The 21,570-nt window shown below is 39.0% G+C and overlaps 1 protein-coding gene across 1 annotated transcript; it reads left to right on the top strand.

The window, feature by feature from the left end:
- Positions 1-3,643: 3,643 nt before the first annotated feature.
- PSAT1 (phosphoserine aminotransferase 1) lies at positions 3,644-20,914 on the top strand. The gene is made up of 9 exons (XM_050329774.1): positions 3,644-3,743; positions 5,832-5,892; positions 7,045-7,114; positions 8,222-8,427; positions 9,897-10,069; positions 11,082-11,251; positions 14,682-14,810; positions 17,431-17,568; positions 18,187-20,914. The coding sequence occupies exons 1-9, from the start codon at positions 3,684-3,686 to the stop codon at positions 18,290-18,292; spliced, it is 1,113 nt and encodes a 370-aa protein (XP_050185731.1). The 5' UTR covers positions 3,644-3,683; the 3' UTR covers positions 18,293-20,914.
- The last annotated feature ends 656 nt before the right edge of the window (positions 20,915-21,570 follow it).

Genomic DNA, 21,570 nt, shown 5'->3' with positions numbered 1-21,570 from the left:
GTCTGGGGGCGTTTTGGGACCCCCTCTTCTTCATCTTCATCTTCCTCAGAGCACGTAATGTCCTTGGAGGCCTTCCAGAATTCTAGGCCTGAAGGTTGTTGGGTCTATGGCTATATCTTGTTCCGTAGGGTTAGGGTGTTCTTCTACAATTCTACCTTGAAAAAGAGACTAAACAGGCTATGGAATTTAGGGAATTGATAGGGGAATGGGTAACAGGGGTTTGAGCTGGTGTGTTAAGGGTAAAGGGCTACTCTAAAATCTACATTTACTACATAACTACTTCTAAGGTCTACAAAAATAAAAAAATTAAAACATCAAAACTCCAAGGTATCATTATAAATAATTATCTTGTATGTATATTTAACAATATTTTAATATAAAGTAAAGTATTTTTTGTTAAATTATTATGAGTTCTGATATAAGCTGTTTCATCCTTTTGCTGTTAGTTAATGTTTTACATATTTGTGTTCTTGTTTGACATAAAATACTGAAATCAATAGGCCAGCTATTTGCTAGAGAACATAATACTGTTTACTCATAAAACTCAGTATTTTTTTCTCTCTTCATTTAGGCTTCCGAAGAAATACTTTTCACAGTTCAGAACTGCAATCTCTGGAAAACAAATTAACCTCAAATCCTTGTTTGAACTACCTATATTTTAAGTTTCAGCAAAATTTGCTTGTCGCACTTAGTTTGCTGGACCAGACATTGCAGCTGCCTCCAGAAACAGTTGCCAGGTTGCTATGTAGTCAATATTATTTGTCTTTAGTAATGACGTCAGTTTGTCAGCTATAGTACCAGACAGAGAACTCGTGTACACTTGCTCTCCTTGAGTGAGCTGATCCTTTTCCAGCAGTAGTCAATCAAGGTTTGCTGTCCAGCATAACATGAAGTTACGAAGAGCCTAATAAAAGTTCACTGAAAACTCTGAAACTTTATTTACACTTTTTCTGTGTTTTTTTGTTTTAGTTTTCTTTTTTTTTTTTAATGTCTTGTTTTTCCAGTTGTGCAGCGTAGTAAATACAGCGCACTCTGTTTCTGTATTAATTATGCAAATTCATGTTCATCTGCAGGGGTTTGTGGCAATGGAAGGGTCAAATTCTCTGTCAAGTGGTTGAAGCCAGAAGCACTCCTGGAAGTCATGGGTTTGAAAGCCTGTATTTCATAATGGGTAACACTGAATATTGATATGATCAATTCATGGGTTTTAATGTAATAAAAACATTAAATCATAATTGCTGGTAGCAAAATATTAAAATAGAAATGTCAGTTCAATAGAAACAAAACTCTAATGTGACCTATAGTGTTTCTCTTCATTCTTTCCATCTGCAGAAGTGTAATAATCCCTTGCCCAAAGCAAAAATTTCTGGTTTACACATTCTTACCAATTTTCTATACCTCCCATCAATGCACAGTGTGAAATGGATTTTCTAAAGCTCTACATGGCAAGGCTTTCAGGACTGTTGTTCTCTGATCTCATAGGAGCTGCTATTTTTGACCCTTCTGGTCAGGATGGGACTTTCGTGAAGTGAAAACTACAGTACCTGGTATTTACTCTCAGTACTCTGAGCTGATACCAGCACCAGCTCTCCTAATTTCTATTTTTTATGTTCTAGCTCTGTGTCAAAGGATTGAATTACATTTTTAACTCCAAAGTTTCAATTTACCTTGTGGTTTGTGCCACACAGCTAGGATTCAAGACTGATCCTACTCAGAAGTCAAAACACTTTCTGACCTGAATCACTACACTATTTCTGACTGCTTCCATTACGACTTCCTACCTAGGATGCCACTGCAGAAATAAGTGGTTTGGATTTAATATTGGGAAAAGCCCATATGAGGAGCCTGTATCTCTGGAACCAGTTTTATTTCAGACACTAGTAAAAATAAATTGTAGTCACGTCTATGTTGCTACTTAGCATTTGAGTAGAGGCTTCCATTTAATTAGAACTAATTTTAATAATTAGTAGTGTAGTTGTTCTGGAGGTCGTGGTCTTAGACCTTGGTGTTTTGAAGACAGTGTATTGCACCTATAACGTCTGTGAAGTTTGCAATTATCTCTTCAGAACTGAGGAGGTTTCTGGCGTCTGAAAGCAAGTTTGGTAGGTTTTTCTTCAGCTATATAGCCATTGCTGAAATGAAGGTTATCTTTGCTCTAAAACCAGAGTCTCTGTTTTCAGTCTCTTAAATAAAATAACTTCTACAATGTGTTAACTAAATAGCAGATCAAGCTGTGATCTGTAAACTCTTTTTACTGTTCTAGGTATCACCTGACTTGACAGCAAAAGGAATGAAAAATTATATTTTATATAAATCTCAGTATTTGCAAAGTAACGGGCATTGATACTTTCATTTTTGAAAAAAATGCAGATTTGGTATCCAGACAATTAATGTTGATAAGCTTGGTGAACATGCAAGGGACTAAAGTAGGGCCAGCATTACAGGTAACACTGGGTAGTCTAAGGTGTTCAGGAGCTGTGCTTTATACATACGAGAATCGTAACTCTTGTCCAAGATACTTTAAGATTATGGGACTTTGTGATGCCCATCTGTTTTCAGTCATACTTCATGGCTTGTTTTGTCAAAATCGATTTACTGCTACTGCCTTTAACTTCTGGAAACTGTTAGGTGCAGTGTCTCTCCCTAAAACAATCACAAGAACTTGGGTGAACTAAAGAACAAGATGATGAACAAGAACTAAAATGTTCCCTTGAGTTACAACAGTTTAACTGTACGACCTCAATGTTTTCAATGAACTCAGGTATGTGTGGAAAGAACAATTTAGTATTCAGGAATATTAGCCCAGGATTTGGCAGACCTCAAGGCAAGTCCAAGGTCTGCTGTCTGTGACGTTAATTAAATTTCACAGCTCTCTTGATTTTATTATCTTCCTATGACTTCAAATTTGCCTGCAACAAACTTTTCAGGAAAACAGCGTGCAACGTGCTGGTACTTTGTGGCTTGGAGAAGGCAGGGCTCCTCCTCCTCTCTGAGGAAAGAATTTCACCCAAAATATGAGAACATTTGGGTACTGTAAAACTACCTCTTTAAAGATGAATCACAGAATGGTCAGTTTGGAAGGGACCACAGTGGGTCATCTGGTCCAACCTCCCTGCTCGAGCAGGGTCATTCTATAGCACGTTGCACAGGATTGCATCCAGACAGTTTTTGTCTCCAGGAGAAATTCCACAGCCTCTCTGGGCATCGCTGTCTGGATCGCTGTTCGTAATTTCTCACGCGTTCATGCAGATTGCTTTTGGAAGAAGCGTCCCAGCTCTGCAGGAGCAACCGTGTGGGGAAACGCACAAGTAAAGTTTCAGTAGGACATGCGTTCATTTTATTTCTCTCTGTGTGTGTGTGTGTGTCTGCCTGCCTCCATGCCTGCCCACCCACGGCTGCGTGTGCGCTGGCACCTCACCACGGCTCACTAAGGCTTCCCAAAACGCAGCTAGGCAAAGGCAGACCCACCCCCGTCCCGGCGGCCTCGGCAGGGGCCGTGGGCTGCGCTCCTCCCCGCCCGTGGGCTGCGCCCGGCCCCGCCCGGCCCCAGCGCCTCTCCGCGGCCGCGCTGCCAATGGGCGGCCGGGACGGGGGCGGGCCCAGCCTGGGTCCCGGCGGCGGGGGGTTTATATCGGCCTGGCCGCGGCACCGCCGCGATCAGCGCCGGCAGCATCCCGGGCACGATGGAGGGCGGGCGGCAGGTGGCGAACTTCGGGGCCGGGCCGGCGAAGCTGCCGCGCTCCGTGAGTAAGGGCCGGGCCGGGCTGGGGCGCGGGTGGGTGTTCTCGTCCTCACGGCTCCCCCGCGGGCACCGGGGCAAAGCGAGGGCTGGGGAAGCTCGAGTAAATAGTCATTGAAAGAGTTAACCCGCGCAGCGCCGAAACCTCCTTTCTTCTCCCCTTCCCCACTCAGGGAACTGCCATGGTAAACTCGGAGTTTTGAAAGCGAGCCCTGGTGTGGTTTTTGGATTGCTCTCGGAGTTGTTTTTCTCAAACCAGATCATATGGCATCAAGGGCGTTTCGTTAATTTTGGTATGGGAAGTAGGCACTCAGTGTAGAAGGGTAGCTGTGTGGAGTATTCCATGAGAAGTCTTTATTTAAGAAATTATAGTGACTGTAGTGTAGACTCAACCCTCTGGAAAGTTGCATCAGCAGCCGTGGATTATCCAGTGGGATGTGGAGAGGGGGTGGTTTCTTCCAAACTGTATGCATCTGGCTTTCAACTAAGGGTTAGATACTGTGGATTTTTTTTTTTTTCCTTTTCTGAGTTCCCTTCATAGGGGAAGGGAATATATGTGTTATTTAAAATTTTTCTTTAGGCAAATGAATTTGCTACAGAGCAGCTTTCTTGATTTTTTTATTTGTTTGTTCCCTCTCCCTCTGCTCTCTCCACCCCCGCTTCTTTTTTCTCTCGGAAAAGTCCTTTGTAGCTGCGGTTGCCAAGAAATTTTTTGTTCTGTCTTGAACCCTTGGTTTCCGAAAGGGGCTCTCAGTGGGACTGCTGTAGTACCCAGGTCTCTGACAGACTATTGAAAACTGGATTTAGGGTTTGAGAAGGGCATGGCTGATCGCTGTGTTATTAATCTCTTTTCTTCTCTTGAAATGCAGTGTTTTTATGTGGACTACTCTATCACCTCGCTTGTTTCTCTTTGATTGTGCTTCACGTGAAGTACTCTGACTGAAGCATGAAGGTGGATGGAACAATTTGTGGCTATTATAAGACGTTGTAGATGTCTATTGTCAGGCATGGGCAGATTGTCTGATAAATGTTATTAGCAGAACTGTATTTTGTCAAGCAGTTCTAGTAATCTGTGTGCTCCCTTTCATTTTTCTCCCCTTTTCTGGCATGGATAAATTTGATTGTGGAAGATGGTAGTTAAAACTTCACAGTCTCTAAAATTAAAAGCAGCACAGTTGTTTTCAATTGACCTCTTGCTGACCAGGTGTTACAGTTTTACAGGCTGTGCAGATACCCTGTCAGCAAGGTAGATCTCTTGTTACTGAAACTGTCCAGAGGGTGCAATTTCTTCTTAGATCCTAGGGCGCATTCAGTGCAGCATTTGTTTTGATGACTATTCTACTGGGGCTTCCTCTTCTCCCACTTCCTTTAGGAAAGCTGAGAGTGTTCTGGCACTCATATGAGAATTTACTGAAATCAGAAGCTGCAGATCCAGTGGCTAGAATCTCATTCCACTTTGTTAATATTCAAGATCTATTCAAGACAGAAAAAAAAATGGAAGGCTGAAGCAGAAGATTACTTGGCTAGGACTTCTAGGAGTGACCTGGTTTTTTCGGTTGTCTCAAAATTTTGCTTCATTTCTTTCATAACTTTCAGTAACATAGAAAAGGCTCATCCTCAAAAAGTGTGTAAAACCAGTCGTTGTCCTGTTGGCTCAGTTTAAGGTATCCAATTCCACAAGCTGACCTTCTTCTTTATTTTTTCTTCAATACCTTGGTTGTCCTATTTACACAAGTCAAGTGAAAGATCACAGATACAGGGATGGGTATGGGTATTTAGGACACTTAATTAGAAAGAGTATGTATGCACACATTAGGTGTTTTGTAAAGGTCAAGCATTCCATTTGACTCCTAGAAATCATTCTGAAATCTGGAAATGTAACTTTTGAAATAATAACTTAAATCATATGCTTGTCGTGGAGACCATGTTTTGAGTTTGCTGTCTTATGAAAACCTTCTGCTACTAGATACAGTGAAATTATGTTGGTGACTGTAGTTCTGTTAATCTCACTTGACAAGTGTCAGGTTATTGCAATGTAGAGCAGCTGGCACAGACGCCTTAATTTATTTCTGGGTTTTTTTTCTTTTGTTAGGTATTATTAGAAGCACAGAAAGAGTTGGTGGACTACAAAGGACTTGGTATAAGTGTTCTTGGTAAGACTTAAAAAATTCTACATTTTTCAGAATTTCAGTATTTAACAGAATTGTTTAATAAGACTTTCTGATCTTGGTATTTCAGCTCCTTTTCAAATATCTTATTCTGGTAGCATATATGTCCAGAGACTCCTGCTTCATGGCCTATTTCTACCATTCATTAGAGGACTCTAAAATAATACATAGCCTGATGTTTAGAGATTCAAAACAAAGGACTAGAGATAAAAGATAACATGTCAAACATTGGTACTTTCAGGTCTTTAGAATAGATGTGTGTGTGTATATATATATATAGGCAATTTAAAAAAAAAAGATTTTACATATCTATGAAAGACTGTGTATGTATACACACATATTGTATACAAATGTACTATATACATGTGTGTGTAGAGATACCATATATAGTGTCTTACATACAGGATGGCAAAATGCTTTACGTACACTTGATGTATAGCATTCTTCCCATTAGGAAGGTAATATTGTCTTGCCATAAGGAGGACATGCCTTCTGTGCCATATAGGTAGCTGACTGGCTTTTTAGCCCCAGCTGCACGAAAGATTTATGCAACAAGATGGTCAGCACTTTACTAGTCCTATGAAACTGCTTAGTTGCTAAAAGGAAAATGTGCAACTGCACAGTTTGGATTAATGTTTAAATTGTCCACCTACACATGGAAGGCAGCCTATGAATTCAATGAAAGGGATTAGTATTAAGTGTCCTTACAGCATTACTGTATGAAGAAGCCTTACTAAAAATAATAGAACAAAACAAACTTCTGTATCTTATTATATACTTACTATAGCATTATTAGCAGATAAGATTCTTAGAGTGCGGAAAAATTTAACCTTTCTAGGGAGTAATTTTTTTCTCCCTGCAAATGTAGTTGCTCTTGGGGGTAGTAGAGTCATATAGGTCCAAATGTCAATGGTTAGGTTTTGCCTGTATCTGGACAAGACTGCAGATATAAGTCTTCTGTGGGCATTTAGAAAGGGTCGGGGAAAAAAGAAGAAATAGGAGTGGGAACTGGGAATGACAACCTTCCAACATTTTGGATTGGTAGTGTAAAAGGTTTAAAGCTTAACAGAATTTTTAAATCAAATTCATGTATTACCATCCTGTTTCATGCTATTTCTTCTTTCTGTTCTACCAAAGAAATGAGCCACCGTTCCTCAGATTTCACAAAAATTTTAAATAAAACGGAAAATCTCATGCGTGAATTGCTGTAAGTGAATTACTTTCTGCTTATTTTTATTTTATGGTTGTTCTAGTTACATCAGTAATGTGGAGAACTTTCCATGAAAGCACCTGTTTGTTTGTTTTTCCATGCATAGGTACTGTGATAGAGTAATAATCTCAGGGAGGACACTGATCTTCTGTTTGTCTGATACTTATATTTTTGAATTTGACAAAGAGCTCCTATTAAGTCGGTTTTTATATAACTACTATACATTGAAAACTGAATTTGGATTTGAAATTTGGATTTTTGTCACCTCTATAGAATTCATGATGGACATGACCTTAAAGGGATAAAAGCAAACAATAGAAATCAGTTCTCTAGTGGTATAGGGGTGATCTCTGCATTGCTCGTAAGTCCAATTTTATTAACATGAGCTCTATGGATGTGTGTTAGAATCACTGATGAAGAGCTCTCTGTATTTGCAGGATGAACACATTTTTTTAAAGTTTGAAATAAATATATAATGGATTAGAATTACTATTCTCATAGTAGTTAATAATGTTGGTCATTTAACATGATTGCTTGACCCTCAGTCGCAACCAGAACTATTGACAGAGGGATTTTGATGAATAATTTGAACAAGTAATTGTTGTGACTATATGAGCAACACTTGCTCTGCATGTGTAATTTACTGTACCACTGCACTTTCAAACTGAAGGGTCTCAAAGTGGAATTCTACTGTGAGCACTTCAGTGTGCAGTTCGTAGCCTGACAGAAAACCCGTGAAGGTAGCAATAGACAAAATTAAAAGTCAGCATTAGTTCTGATGGAATGTCATTCAAGTTTCTGTGTGCTATGATAGTACAGCTACTCAGAAATGAATTCATTTAATGCAGTCCCCAGTGGGGGAAGGAAGGGGGGAAGGAAAGCTATTCAGCAAATTTATATCACTGAAATGTATAGCATTACTCTTAAATAGTTGTTACTCAAGACCAGTGCTGAGGTAAGTTAATGGGATTTGGTCTAATCTCTTGGCAAAGAGTCTTCTAAAATTACAGAGTTCTTCCTCACTTGCTGTTAAATGCATAGTATCGAGTAATACGCATCCCATGTCTTCTGGGAATAATAGAAATGGTTATTTCTTTTATGCAGAAATATACCAGACAACTACAAAGTTCTTTTCCTTCAAGGAGGTGGATCTGCTCAGTTCAGTGCAGTCCCCCTTAACCTCATTGGTTTAAAGGAGGGAAGACAGGCAGATTATGTGGTTACTGGAGGTTGGTCAGCAAAAGCAGCTAAAGAAGCAGAGAAGTATGCCAAGGTGAATATCGTTCATCCGAAACTGGGAACCTATACAAGTAAGTTGATGATTGCATCCATCTGCGTGAATGCTTAGCTTTTAGCCTTGCTCCAAAAATGGATCCAACTTAGCTATTGGGCTGTTAAATGTTAACTAGAGTTGACTGCCCAGCACTCAAAAGGTTGTCTGCCACATCTCTGGACATTCATCACTGGGAGATCTGTTAAATGGCTTAACAGTCTCCACTAGAAAAAAAATTGCAAAATGAGTCTGAGCAGATCCCGGAAAATAAGTGGCAAGAAGCAAGCGTCTAAGCAGGGAAGTGATCTGGGTTGTCTCAGGTTTTTTTTAATATTTAACTGAGTTCTTAAACTATTCACAGGGATATTGTGAGGTGTTTCAGATTTATGTATAGTCAGTAATGAATGAGATTGCTCTAAAATTTAGAAGCATGTCCAGGATTTTAACCTTCTTGACCCAATATATGAGAGACCTGAATTCTGTTGTCTACTTGTAAGGATTCCTAAATACTTATCTTTCCCACCTTTGTGTCACTGAATATACGTAAATAATTCTTGGAGCAGGAATACTTCAGTTCTAGTTTCTACTCTTACTAGTTTTGCTCACTTTTTTTCCCTCTGGTCCAAATTAGAGCATTTGAATGGGGAAGATTGGCAACAAGAAAGACCAGGAATATCCCCATGTGAGTTAGTATATTAACTGGTGATTAGGGCATTAACTTGGAAAATAAGTTTATATTCTCTGAGGGACAGGAAGGAATGGAACCTACAAGTTTCCAGTCTAGGGGAGTGTATTCACTATTTGGTAGCTGTAGCTAAGGGGAGAGACAGTAAATAATCTTCCCCTCACTGCTCTGTCTCCCCTCAGGAGGAGGAGAAAAGAAAGGAAGACCAATTGGATAAAAGAAAGGAAGAGCAATTATTTGTTCTATGCAAAACCTGTTCTGTGCTGTCAGGACATGCCTATAGCTTGACTGTTGACATAGGAAATCTTTACAGTTTTGTAAATCAGTTGCAAAGCTTAAAATGGGAGGAAGGTAGATAACCATGTGTTTGTTCAGCTTGGGTGAGACTGAAATGCTTCTGGGTTTGCACAGAAACACAGCTTTAGAGAACTTTGACAGTGAGAATTTGGATGCTTCAGTGGTTCCAAAGGCAGCAAGAGAATTCTTGAACCCACTGCCTGAATTCCTTTGAAATGCTGTTTTAGACCCCTAAGACAGTAGTTTATAGTCTGGAATTGTAAACTTGATGAAAACAGTTTGAGACATAAGGGGTGAAGATGAAAAGGTTTTGCAAGATTAATGATGGCTCACCAGAGAATTTCAGGAATGCACTGGTGTATTTGCTTTGCAGATAGACTATCTTCCTGGTAACAACGTAATTAATACTTTATACTGCAAGCTGTTCTGCATTTGCACTTAGGTTCCATACTCAAGTAAAATTGCATGCCAAGAAAATTACCTGTCTCCAACTGATCTGTGGGTTTCTTTTTTGTCTGTCTCAGACATTCCTGACCCAAGCACTTGGAATCTTAATCCAGATGCATCTTATGTCTATTACTGTGCTAATGAAACTGTCCATGGTGTGGAGTTTGATTTTGTACCTGATGTCAAAGGAGCAGTCTTGGTTTGTGATATGTCATCAAACTTCCTGTCCAGACCTGTGGATGTTTCCAAGGTAAAGTATTGGATGCAGTGGCCACGCAAAGCATTTTCAAACTTGAATGCATATAATTAAGCACTTTGAAATGTCTGGATGGCCAGAGATGCTGAGCAGTGAAATTAAGGATGTTTTGTTAATTGAATATCTGATTATGGGTAGAAGTGTTGAATTTTCAAGTTTGAGATTTCCATGTCTATCTGTTTTCCTTATTTTTTCATAAAAACGTACAAAACTATGTTAAAATTGTCCATGTTAATAGCTGCCCAAGATTATTTGTCTATTTGATGGTCTTCGCTGATGTTGTAGCTGAAAGAAATATTATCTGAATCATATTTAGTCTGTAGATAGTATATATATTCTCTATACAGGGTACTGTGAATTAGATTTTTTAATCCTGCCTCTTACATGAGAAATCTGTAACCCCTTTTAAGCTCCCAAAGCTTCCTGTGCTGCATAATTATGGTATCTGCTTCACAGATAATACAGAGGTAGAACATAGTACTTGCCTATGTTTGTAAAGTGTGTTACGAGTAGAAGTGCTACCGACTAGTGAAGTAGCATATTTGGCATTTCTTACCTGTGTGTAGGAAAAAGGAGTAATTGTTAGTACATTCATCTTGGCTTTTCCTGGTCTTCCTGTTTGAGCAGGTGGATTTTATGATGCCTGTTCTGAAATACCAGATGGGTTGAAAATAATGTGAACTGTGTCTGAATTTATCTTTAGTAAATTGGCTTAGAGTAGTGTGAAATTTGGACAGGCTGCCTTGAGAATTATTTGTGGTAATTAAATAAACACTTAGCAAATTGTTGTGAAACTTATTATATTCCTCAGTTGAATAGGTGTTAAGTGCACTTTGTAATGAGAACTTCTCCTAACTCTTCTTTTGATCTACAGATTTGCTCATTTTCCACACATTCTCTGGTATGTTCAGCTGAGTAGTATGCCTGTTGTATAACGACGCTGCTGTTTTACTCAGCTGTAAGTGAATGCATGTAGCAAACCTTTCTTTTCTTCTTCCTTTTGAAGTTTGGTGTGATTTTTGCTGGTGCTCAGAAAAATGTTGGCTGTGCTGGAGTTACTGTTGTAATAGTACGTGAGGACTTGTTGGGATTTGCACTGAAGGAATGCCCTGTCGTACTGGATTACAAAACACAGGCAGCGAACAGCTCTTTGTATAACACTCCTCCATGCTACAGGTAAGTCATCGTGCTATGTAATATCCCTTATTCAGAAAGCTGCTGCACTGCCATCTGCTGCTCTTACCTAGAAAAGCTTCCAAAGTTGAGTATTTTTTTGCCCTCAAGTCACTTACATGTTGGAGTCTTTCACGACTCCTGTGAAAACATGGGGTGTCCAGCCGTGTGACTGTAGCAGGCTTTGGGTTGCATAGTGCGACTCAGCCATTAAGGGCACAGTCTTTTTCAAAGTACATATTCTATGTTGTAACTCCACTTTATAAAGTTTCAGGGTGCAGTTCTGATTTACAAGAACACAGCTCTAGTCAATTCAGTGGGGATACTTCTGTCATTGCAAATAGGTAATTTGGCACTTGCATTTCCTTCTTGGACACTAAGTACAGTTTCTTCCTCAGGTTGTTCTCAGCATTTGAAACTGCAGATCCCTGTTGACTTTCTTTACTGGATAATAGTAAATATTGTTATTAAAGTTTTAAATGATATGTTGGTTTTGAAATGAAACTGTAAAAGATTTTTTTTAAAAGGCAGTTTAGTCATTGCTTTGCTTTATTCTCTAGTACAATTCTCTGTATTTCTTTGACTACTGTCTCAGTGTTTGACTTGATATCCAAAAATAAAATTGATCTAGCTTCCTAATCATTGCTAGCAATCAAGATCATGAAATTTTCATGTACCTGGTGATTTCATATACACAAGAAGCAGAACAGACTACAACTTGCCTTTTTAAAATTGCTATTTCCTAGCTTCTGATTGGTAGCTAGTGAAATGATACTTTGCTACTCGAATATTTAGATGTTGAACCAGTAGTACCTTCCCATTCTTAAATTAGAAGAATTTTTATATCAAACTGCACTGAAAAGATTAAAAGAAAAAAAATCAATCCAGGTATCCTTTTTTCCTCCAATTTTTTAAAATACCTTTGAAAATAACAATTTCTACTTTTCAAGGTAAGATTTCCTTTCGATTCAAATAATCTGATAAGGCAGTGTTTAGTCTCAGCTCTTACATCTTGTTTGTGCATGCCAGAATCTGGAAAGTTAGGCTGCCTATTGATTTCCAACAGATATTAAATGCACTGTGTGGGTGTAAAGTTCAGTGATTCCTGTGTGTAAGGCCTATCACTTAATGCCATTGCTTATTTAAATTCAGTAAAATTTGAGGTGATACTGATTTTATCTCTGAGTGTGCTGATTGTCAGTGCAGAGTGTATTATTGCAGTGACATAGGGAAAGTTATCTGTGTCAGAAGAATGGTATATCTGGTGAGCATTTGTTTATTGCAGATTTTACAGTGCAGAATTTGTTTCCCAAGTTGTATGTGCACTGTAGAGTATGTAGTGCTGTAATGATGTATTCTTACTGGCAGCCTGTCTGCCCTATTGGCTGAGTACATCCTTAGGGCTGCTCTTAAGAATTGACTATACAATGTTTCCAGATTTTTGTCTTCTAAATGTAGCTTTGTAACATAGGCAGTATGTATGTTTCTCCACCCCATCCCCCCCCAGTGAATGATGAAGCCACTATTTCAGGATCAATTATTTGCCAAGTCACACATACCGTTTTTGGACACTGTATACTTGAAAATGCCAGCTTTGAAATCCAGCCATTGATATTTTCCAAGTACAAAGCTATTTCCGTTTGAAAAACTGAAGTTCTACTTAATTTCAGCACTTGAACACAGTGTTGTTCCTCTGTTTGAATAGCAAAACAAATAAAATTCTGCAGCTTTATTTTAGCCACTGCAAAGAACTTAAAAAAAGAAAGTGCTGATCTAGGTATAACTAAGTATCTGTCAGTAACCTTAACAGGGTAGTGGCAGGTTGAGAGAGCTGAAAATAAAGTTAAACTAACAGTCTTTCTCATTTCTGGTCACCGTCTTGCCAGATTTCACTTCATGCTACAGACCCACACTGGAGTACACTCCAGAATCCAGAATGTAATGGACTGTAGTGTTGGCAGGATGCACATCTGTTTGGCTTGGCTCTTACTGTCTGTTCCAGTTTAAGGAACTGGCAAAGCTTCTTAGTTCTCTTTTTCTCTACTCTTTTCCTTTCACTTGCTAATGGTTTGCTGGCAAACAGGCATGAAATATTAACTGAATTTGCAAAAGCTACTTCAGCAGGATGTTAAATTAAATGAAGGTGATGCTAATGGCTTTAACCTCATGGTTGACTCTTTGACCCTGATCTGTTTAGCTAAAATTGACAGTGAATTTGCTATAAAAATCTAATTTCCAAGCTCTGGAATTTGTGTTTAAAATTGTTCCAAAATCATTATTTTGACTGACACAAAAGAAAGATAAAAGGTTTCATCTGGCTCGGCTTTGTGAATGACTGTAAGACTGACTTCTTGGAATTAACTTGTCCAAGAAATTTTGCTCAACGAAGTGAGGGCAAGAAGTGAATGTGGCCCTGTATATTTGGCAAGGATGTAGCCTATACTACATTTAAATCCTTTATGCTGGGGTAGTTGACAGCATGCTGTCATAAATGTGGCAAGATTGTGCTCTCAGAGCTATAATACAAAAGGCAATTGCCTTATAAAAGGCAATCTGTAACCTTGATTAGTCTGCTTTTCTACAATATTTAAAGATTTGGTATTGTCATCCTCTTAGAAATTAAAAGCAACATAATTTAAACCAGCCTCCTTCTAGATAGGTGTTAGGGAAACTTGTAGTGTAATGTTTTCTGAGCACTCCCTTGGAATCTATAATGAAGTAACTAATAAGAACAAACTTGTTGGAAATAGGCCATAAAAACTTGTGAGCAGGTTTTTATGTAAATTGTTGTAGCCGTGGGAAATGCCTGAACTTGAACAAGCTGAGTTTTGTAGCAAAACACAAAGGCAAAAGGCCTCAAGGATTTTTTATGTTGCCTTTAGTAACTAGCTTTGAAATACTTGGTCCCAAACCATGCCATGCCAGTAGGCTTCCTGATCTCTTCTTAGAACTTGAATGGTAATGAATACTAAAGTGTATTACATCGTTATTTGTTTTGCCAAACTTCACGGTTCATGTGGGCAAAAGGTCCTTTTAGACAGAAATGGGATTAAAGTTTTTATTTTTAACATTTGTGAAAATGTGGTTAAATTTCTGGCATTATTAATGCACATGCATTTGAGATTCACCATTTGTATTTTTGCTAGGGTGAATTTGCGCAGGGTGAATGTTATTAACTTTTGTGCTAAATCTGAGTCCTTCTAGGATCTGATAGGCCGTTGTGTAGTCAGTGAATTGGCAGTCCATGCAGCATGTCTAGGGATGTCCTTGGGAGCCCTGCAGGAAAACTGCAGGACATAGACTTCTGTTCTACAAAGTATTAACTTTGGTCCAGCAGATTTGTTGCTGAAACATTTTGCGAACTACTAGACAAGACTTCTTTCTTTTCCTCTTTAAATAAATCTCACTGAAAAATGTTCTTTTCCTTTTGCAGTATTTATATCATGGGATTGGTACTGGAATGGATAAAGAATAATGGTGGAGCTGCAGCTATGGATAAACTTAGTTTAATCAAATCACGAATGATTTATGATATTATAGACAAATCTAACGGATTTTATGCGTAAGTTGCTATACTTTTCCCTTTGGTTTCAATATTTGTTGCAGAGCCAAACATGTTCATAACTTTCAAGAGTTTGACTGCAGTGTATTTTTAAAGTCACCTTTTTTGAGGACTCCCACAGAAATTACTCGTGCAAACCATTTACTTGGTAACTGTCCAAGGGTGACTTTCATTCCAGTAGAAAGTTACTCCAAATTATCCTATATAGATCAATATTGAAGCATAATGAAAACATATTCTAAATTTAATAAAATACAGGAGCCTAGGAGAAGAGTATACCAAGCCCAGATATGCAGATTCTGGTTTGTATGCTTACTGAATCTCTTGGGGAAATACAGAGCAAAACAGAGAAAGTTGCCTGTAAGAAAGAAATTGTAGAGACCACTTCAGCATTGTGTTCTCCCTACCACCTCTTCCAGTAGTCAAAGGCTCTGCTTTTTCTCTGTCAAGCAGTGCATTTCTATTTGCTAATCATGCTAAGAACTGAAATGCTTTCTGAAATAAAAGAAGATCAGACTTCAAAGTGGAATAAATTTTCTTTATATACTTCGTCATAGAATCAGAGAATTAACTGGGTTGGAAGAGACCTTCAAGATCCTCAAGTCCAACCCTTTATGTACTGTTTATTTTCTTCAGGTATTTTGATGGCTTTCCAAAGCAGATTTAACCCTCTGATTTTTACCTATTGTTGTAAGGTATTTTTCAGCTCACGGGACCTATGTGTAGTTAAAACTGAAATTGTAATATTTTTAATATTCACCAAGATGAAACTAGTAATTGGATGTGAAAATGCAAAATATTTTACTTCACTTTCAGTATAAAAGCAGCAGTTTGGGGACCAAACTAATTTTCAAGCCCAAGTTTGGATATGGCAAATTAAATTTGGGTTTCAGAATAAAGCTGGTTGCAATCTTAATTGGCAGGGATAAGGTTTCATCGTAATATGTAGTACATTTGGATTGTGATCCTACTACCACAAAATCCAGAGGGCTTTTCATAAATCTCAGAAAGCAAATAAAGCCTTGAAAAAAACATCCTGTGACAAACAGAAATCTGTTTCTATCAAGTTGGTCTGTAAGGCAGTGAGTGGGAAATGCAGTGCAGATGGGATGGTAAATAGTCAGCTGGGAAAACAGAACAAGCTTCACTGACTGAGCTGTAATGCGTCTTCTGAACCAATACAGTTAAGATTGTGAATTTTTTTACTGTATCTATGACTAAAAGGAAGACTTAATCTGAAGCTGCCTTCCCAGTTGTAACGTGCCACCTGATCTGTGGAATGCTTCCCTGGGTAAGCAGAGTGGCAAACCATTTAGCAAATGGAGCCTTTCTTCCACCAAGTGCTATGTGCCGTTTGCAGTTTGCTTTCCGAAGTCTGTGCACCGAGTTGCATCAGCTTGTCTAACAGCAATTGAATATTATAAAAACTATAGCATGGCTACAGTAATTCAGACATGGGAATGCTTACAATCATAGACCTTTTTGAAGAGTGTTTTTGTGGTTGAAGCAGAAAATTTGCATAGGCAGGTATTATGATGGATTTTTTTTCTTTTTCGTTATGGGGACATATGGACAATGGAACAAGGGAGAAACTAAGAAGAATGATACCCATTCTTTGCCAAATAGAATAATAATAGATATGAAATGTACATGCAATTTATGAGAACTTATTCCTAATGAATGACTGTAAGAATCTACATCACAGACTTAGGAAAGAATGAATCTGAAGGCTTCATACCTCCTTTGTAACTAGAATCACTGAAGAAAGATATTTAAATCTTCTCACCTTTCCCCATCCTTTCTTGCCTTCACAAAATAATTGAAGAGAAAAGAAATGTATTCTGAATTTTCCACTTTAGATTAGGTGGGATTTTAAGGTATTAAAGAGCTGTGGTGCATCTTGTATATGTTGTGGCCATGTACACAATGCCGCATTTGTTCTAGAGGTACCTCTTCTCTCCTTGAGATGTTCATGCTTCTGAGTAATACTCGTTTAGAAAGTGGACTGAAACTACTAACAGAAGTCATTAATGTCTGTGGAAATTTTCTAATGTTGTGTTTTTGTACTTCCTTTACCTTTGTGTAGCTGAGTCTGATTCTGGTATCATGTTTGACTAGCTGAGGAAAAAATAAGTGTGTCAGTCTTTGAAGACAAAGAAAAGAAACTTCTTGAGACTTACTCAAAATTCCCTGTAACTAACCTCACTTATCCTAAGTAACTGTTTTCTTTGTTTGTTTTTTTGTTTGTTTCATTTTTTGTTTGTTTGGGTTTTTGTATGTGTTTTTGCTTGGGTTTTTGTTGTTGTTTTTGTTTGGTTGGGGGGTTTTTTGTTGTTTTGTTTTTTATTTGGTCTAAGCCTCTCACACATTTCTCGGGGGCAATTTTGAGTATGTCAGGAAGGGTTAACAAGCCTTCCACTTTACCGTTTCCATTAATATACGTGGTTAAAAAAGGAGGATTGCTTTCTTTCACAGAAAGTAATGACCTTTTTGATTACAGAGGATCAACTTTGATTCTGAACAGATCAACTTTAGTTCTAAACATTCTGAAATTGTATATAGCTGAAAACATAAATTTAGCATAAAATGGGCTAAGCATTACATTCTGCAATCTTTCTAGATGTCCAGTGGAGAGAAAGAACCGAAGCAGAATGAATGTCCCTTTCCGTATTGGCAGTGTTAAGGGTGATGAAGCCCTGGAAAAGAAATTTCTTGAGAAGGCTGTGGAACTTGACATGATATCTCTGAAAGGACATAGGTAAGTATTAGTCAGACGAATGTTTTTCCTGTGCAGAACAAACAATTACTAGAGTGGCGATACAGCAGCAGGCATTGTGCATTGACTTACCAGCCTTTCTCATCATAAACTCTTTCTCATATTGGTTTGGCGCCACTTGAGATGAGTCTAGAGACTGTAATCAGAGACTGCTGGTGTCTCAACTAATGCTTAGATGTGGTGATGGGCTTCAGAGAGCTTTCTTCTTAATTCTTCTTTCTTTGGCAAATCTATCTCTGTGCAAATGCCAAAGAAGGTGTCACTTGATGTGAGATGGTGTCGTTGTATGAAGCTTCTCTGGTGGCTTGTCTTCCTAGTGGCAAGAGTTCTTTCCCATGTTCAGTAGTGTTTGTGGGATTAGCTTTTTGATGCCATAGAGCTACAGCTTTGGAGCTGTAAATAATTAATAAATACTAAGCTTCTCTAAATTGCAAGCTCGCCTTGAAGAATTAAATATTGCTTCTCAGTCACATAAAATGTGAATTTTATCCTTTTAGAGTAGGGATGGGTTTAAATGTCTGTGAATGTTATTAATGTTATCTTTTTTTTAGAATATACGAAACTTTTGGGTTTTTTTCCTCTCTCTTCTTTTCAATTCAGATCTGTGGGAGGAATCCGTGCCTCTTTATATAATGCGGTGACTGTAGAAGATGTTCAGAAGCTTGCAACATTCATGAGAAGCTTCATGCAGATGCATCAGTCATAAATGCCCATGGGTTAGAGCCATGCTGCACGAATTTGAAATAAAAGCTAAAGAGTTTGAAAGTTACTGTGGTAGCACACAGCTATAGCGCACAAGTTGTATTTTCTTTTAGTTCCTGTAGCTATTTTAGTTAACTGCGTGGAATTGAGGCCCAGTCTTGCAATGACTTGGCAGTCTTGTTTTTGCTGAAGGTTAGGATCCCTAGACTGATCATTTGAAAAACAGTATTCTCAACGTGTAGTTAAGATTTGAGTAGCATTGTAAGGTGCTATGGATCTGAGTCTGTTTCTTGCTTCTAGTCACAAAGTACTTCAGCAGTGTCTTGTTTTAAGTAAACTTCAGGAAGTAAAATTTGTCATAAGCTTTCTGTAATGCTTTACAAATACTCTGTGACTGCACAATGAAGCTAACATGGTCCGTAAGGACATCTAGTTGGCTTATTGGATATATTCCAACAGTATACCACCAGCAGTATTTAGGAGTTAATATCAGTGTTCCTAACTTGAAAACCCTGCCTTCGGACTACTGCTCCTGTGCTTGAAGTACTGTCATAACAATTGCAAATAACCAGTTGCAGTTAAAGTCTGCAGGACTGGGCCTCTTTTCCTGTTATCATTTATTAGTTTAAAGCTAAGATTCATGAGTCTGATTAAGTCAATTTATAAGATTTTTTTATTTCTCTATGCATTTTGTATATTAAAATCCTAGATTATTAATTTTATATTCTTATTTTGTAGTATGCATATTTGCTGCTCCCAAATACTTGTTCTTAATTTGTTAACTTTGTGCCAAACTGAATTGCTGTATTCCACCCAGTGGACTGGTGACTTTCTCTGCACTGACTTCCTAGCCCAAAATGCAGCAGACTTTCTTGACTGGTGCTTCTTAAATGTCTTCCCTCTCCAATTGCTCCAGTACTTTTTCTGCCTCTTCCTTGTTTCAGTTCTGTAGGCTTTTGTACTTGGAGCTTTGTCCAGCTGCAGTAAATGCAAGTCTTGTCCTCTGGGCACTCTCTGCTGGGTTAAGAACTGGCTGGATGGCCAGGCCCAGAGAGTGCTGGTGAACGGGGCTGCATCCAGCTGGGGGCCGGTCACCAGTGGTGTCCCCAGGGATCAGTGCTGGGCCCAGTCCTGTTTAACATCTTTATCGATGACCTAGATGAGGGGATTGAGTCCATCATCAGCAAATTTGCTGATGACACCAAGTTGGGACGGAGTGTCGGCCTGCTGGAAGGCAGGAGGGCTCTACAGAGGGACCTGGATAGGCTGGAGAGCTGGGCTGATTCCAATGGGATGAAGTTCAACAAGGCCAAGTGCTTTGGCCACAACAACCCCCTGCAGCGCTACAGGCTGGGGACAGAGTGGCTGGAGAGCAGCCAGGTGGAAAGGGACCTGGGGGTGCTGATTGACAGGAGGCTGAACATGAGCCAGCAGTGTGCCCAGGTGGCCAAGAAGGCCAATGGCATCCCGGCCTGGATCAGGAACAGTGTGGCCAGCAGGAGCAGGGAAGTGATCCTTCCCCTGTACTCAGTGCTGGTGAGGCCACCCCTGGAGTGCTGTGTCCAGTTCTGGGCCCCTCAGTTCAGGAAGGACATTGAGGTGCTGGAGCAGGTCCAGAGAAGAGCAACCAGGCTGGTGAAGGGACTTGAGCACAGGTCCTATGAGGAGAGGCTGAGGGAGCTGGGGTTGTTTAGTCTGGAGAAGAGGAGGCTCAGGGGAGACCTCATCACTCTCTACAACTCCTTGAGAGGGGGTTGTAGCCAGGTGGGGGTCGGTCTCTTCTCCCAGGCAATCAGCAGTAGTACAAGAGGGCACGGGCTTAAGCTCTACCAGAGGAGGTTTAGGTTGGATATTAGAAAGAAGTTCTTTACAGAGAGAGTGATCAGGCATTGGAAGGGCCTGCCCAGAGAGGTGGTGGATTCACTGCCCTGGAGGTTTTTAAGATGAGGCTGGATGTGGCACTGAGTGCCATGATCTAGTAATCACAGTGGGGTTGGATCAAGGGTTGGACTTGATGATCTCAGAGGTCTCTTCCAACCCAGTTAATTCTATGATTCTGTGATTCTATGATTCTATGATTCTGCCTTTTCCTGACACTACATCACATTTTTGGACCTTCTTTCACGCTTGATCCTTCTACCTTATTGCAGACTTTGATACTCTGGGCTAGAGAAGGAACTATGCTTATGCAAAGATCTTTAGAAGATCTTCTAGTATAGTACCCTTGAGTTACTTTTGTTTCTCAACTTGTAACTTTACCATATGTGACCATGTATTGACACTAACTTCCTATTTTAACTTGCATAGAAGCTATCTCCTACTGTCACAGTGTTTAGCATTACTGCAGATTGTGAACTCTTTGGTTCAGAATGGGGATTTTTTTTTTTTTATTTTTATGTAACGTCAGTACAGTAGTAACAATTTAATAATGATAATGATGTATTGTCCCTTTGTTGATGGAACTTCACAGCAAGTCAGGGGAATGTGCTGGGTTTTAGTTACATTCCTGTCTGAAAAGTCATCATTTTAAGACTACTATTTTGAGTTTTTTGTCAACTTAGTTTAACGCAAAGTAATTAAACAAATTATGTGAAGAAAATAAAACTTAATCATGTCATGACGTGAAGTACCAGTGTGTCTGAGTCTTTTTGCTTTTGTCACTTTCAGAAGGATGAGAAGTCATGAATAAGATGTTAGAATTTTAGATTCTGGTATCCTCCTTTTCCCTAAAAAACAAGCTTCCCTCATGTATGTTTTATTTTTTCCAAGAAGAGTCTTTCCTGTTAGAGCGTGGAAAAAAAAGTATTATTATGAAAAGGCTTCGGGAAGCATTTTTGTCCTGCCAATAATTAATATTTAATCTGGGTTTCACTTGTGCTTTTTAACTTTAAAAAATTATTCTTCTGAACTTTGTGTACTTGCTTTCAGTAGTAGCTCTGGCTTACCTCTTTCCAAAAGCTAGTCAACCTTTCTATTTTATAATAGCCTTGCATTCCTCTTAGCAGGCATGCTTTTGTGTGTGTTTACAAGAAAGCTTGTACTGATTTATGCAGCTGATTCATCAACCCAACAGGGAACCTCTTGCTGCTTCTGAATTGTGTCTAGCGTCTTGTCAATTTTTTTTAACACAGTAAGGCAAAAATCTTACAGACGTAAAATACAGAGTGAAGACTACATTAAACAGACAATGATTGACTGAACATCATGTGAGGAGAATACAGGAATAGTGGGAACTGGAGCATGTGCTGAATGAGTTAGTTACTTGAGGTTTGTTTCAGACTT

Source organism: Myiozetetes cayanensis, unplaced genomic scaffold (assembly GCF_022539395.1).
Source record: "Myiozetetes cayanensis isolate MyiCay16 unplaced genomic scaffold, myiCay2020 scf4, whole genome shotgun sequence".
Classification (NCBI taxonomy): Eukaryota; Metazoa; Chordata; class Aves; order Passeriformes; family Tyrannidae; genus Myiozetetes; species Myiozetetes cayanensis.
This window is presented reverse-complemented; position numbering and strand designations above follow the sequence as displayed.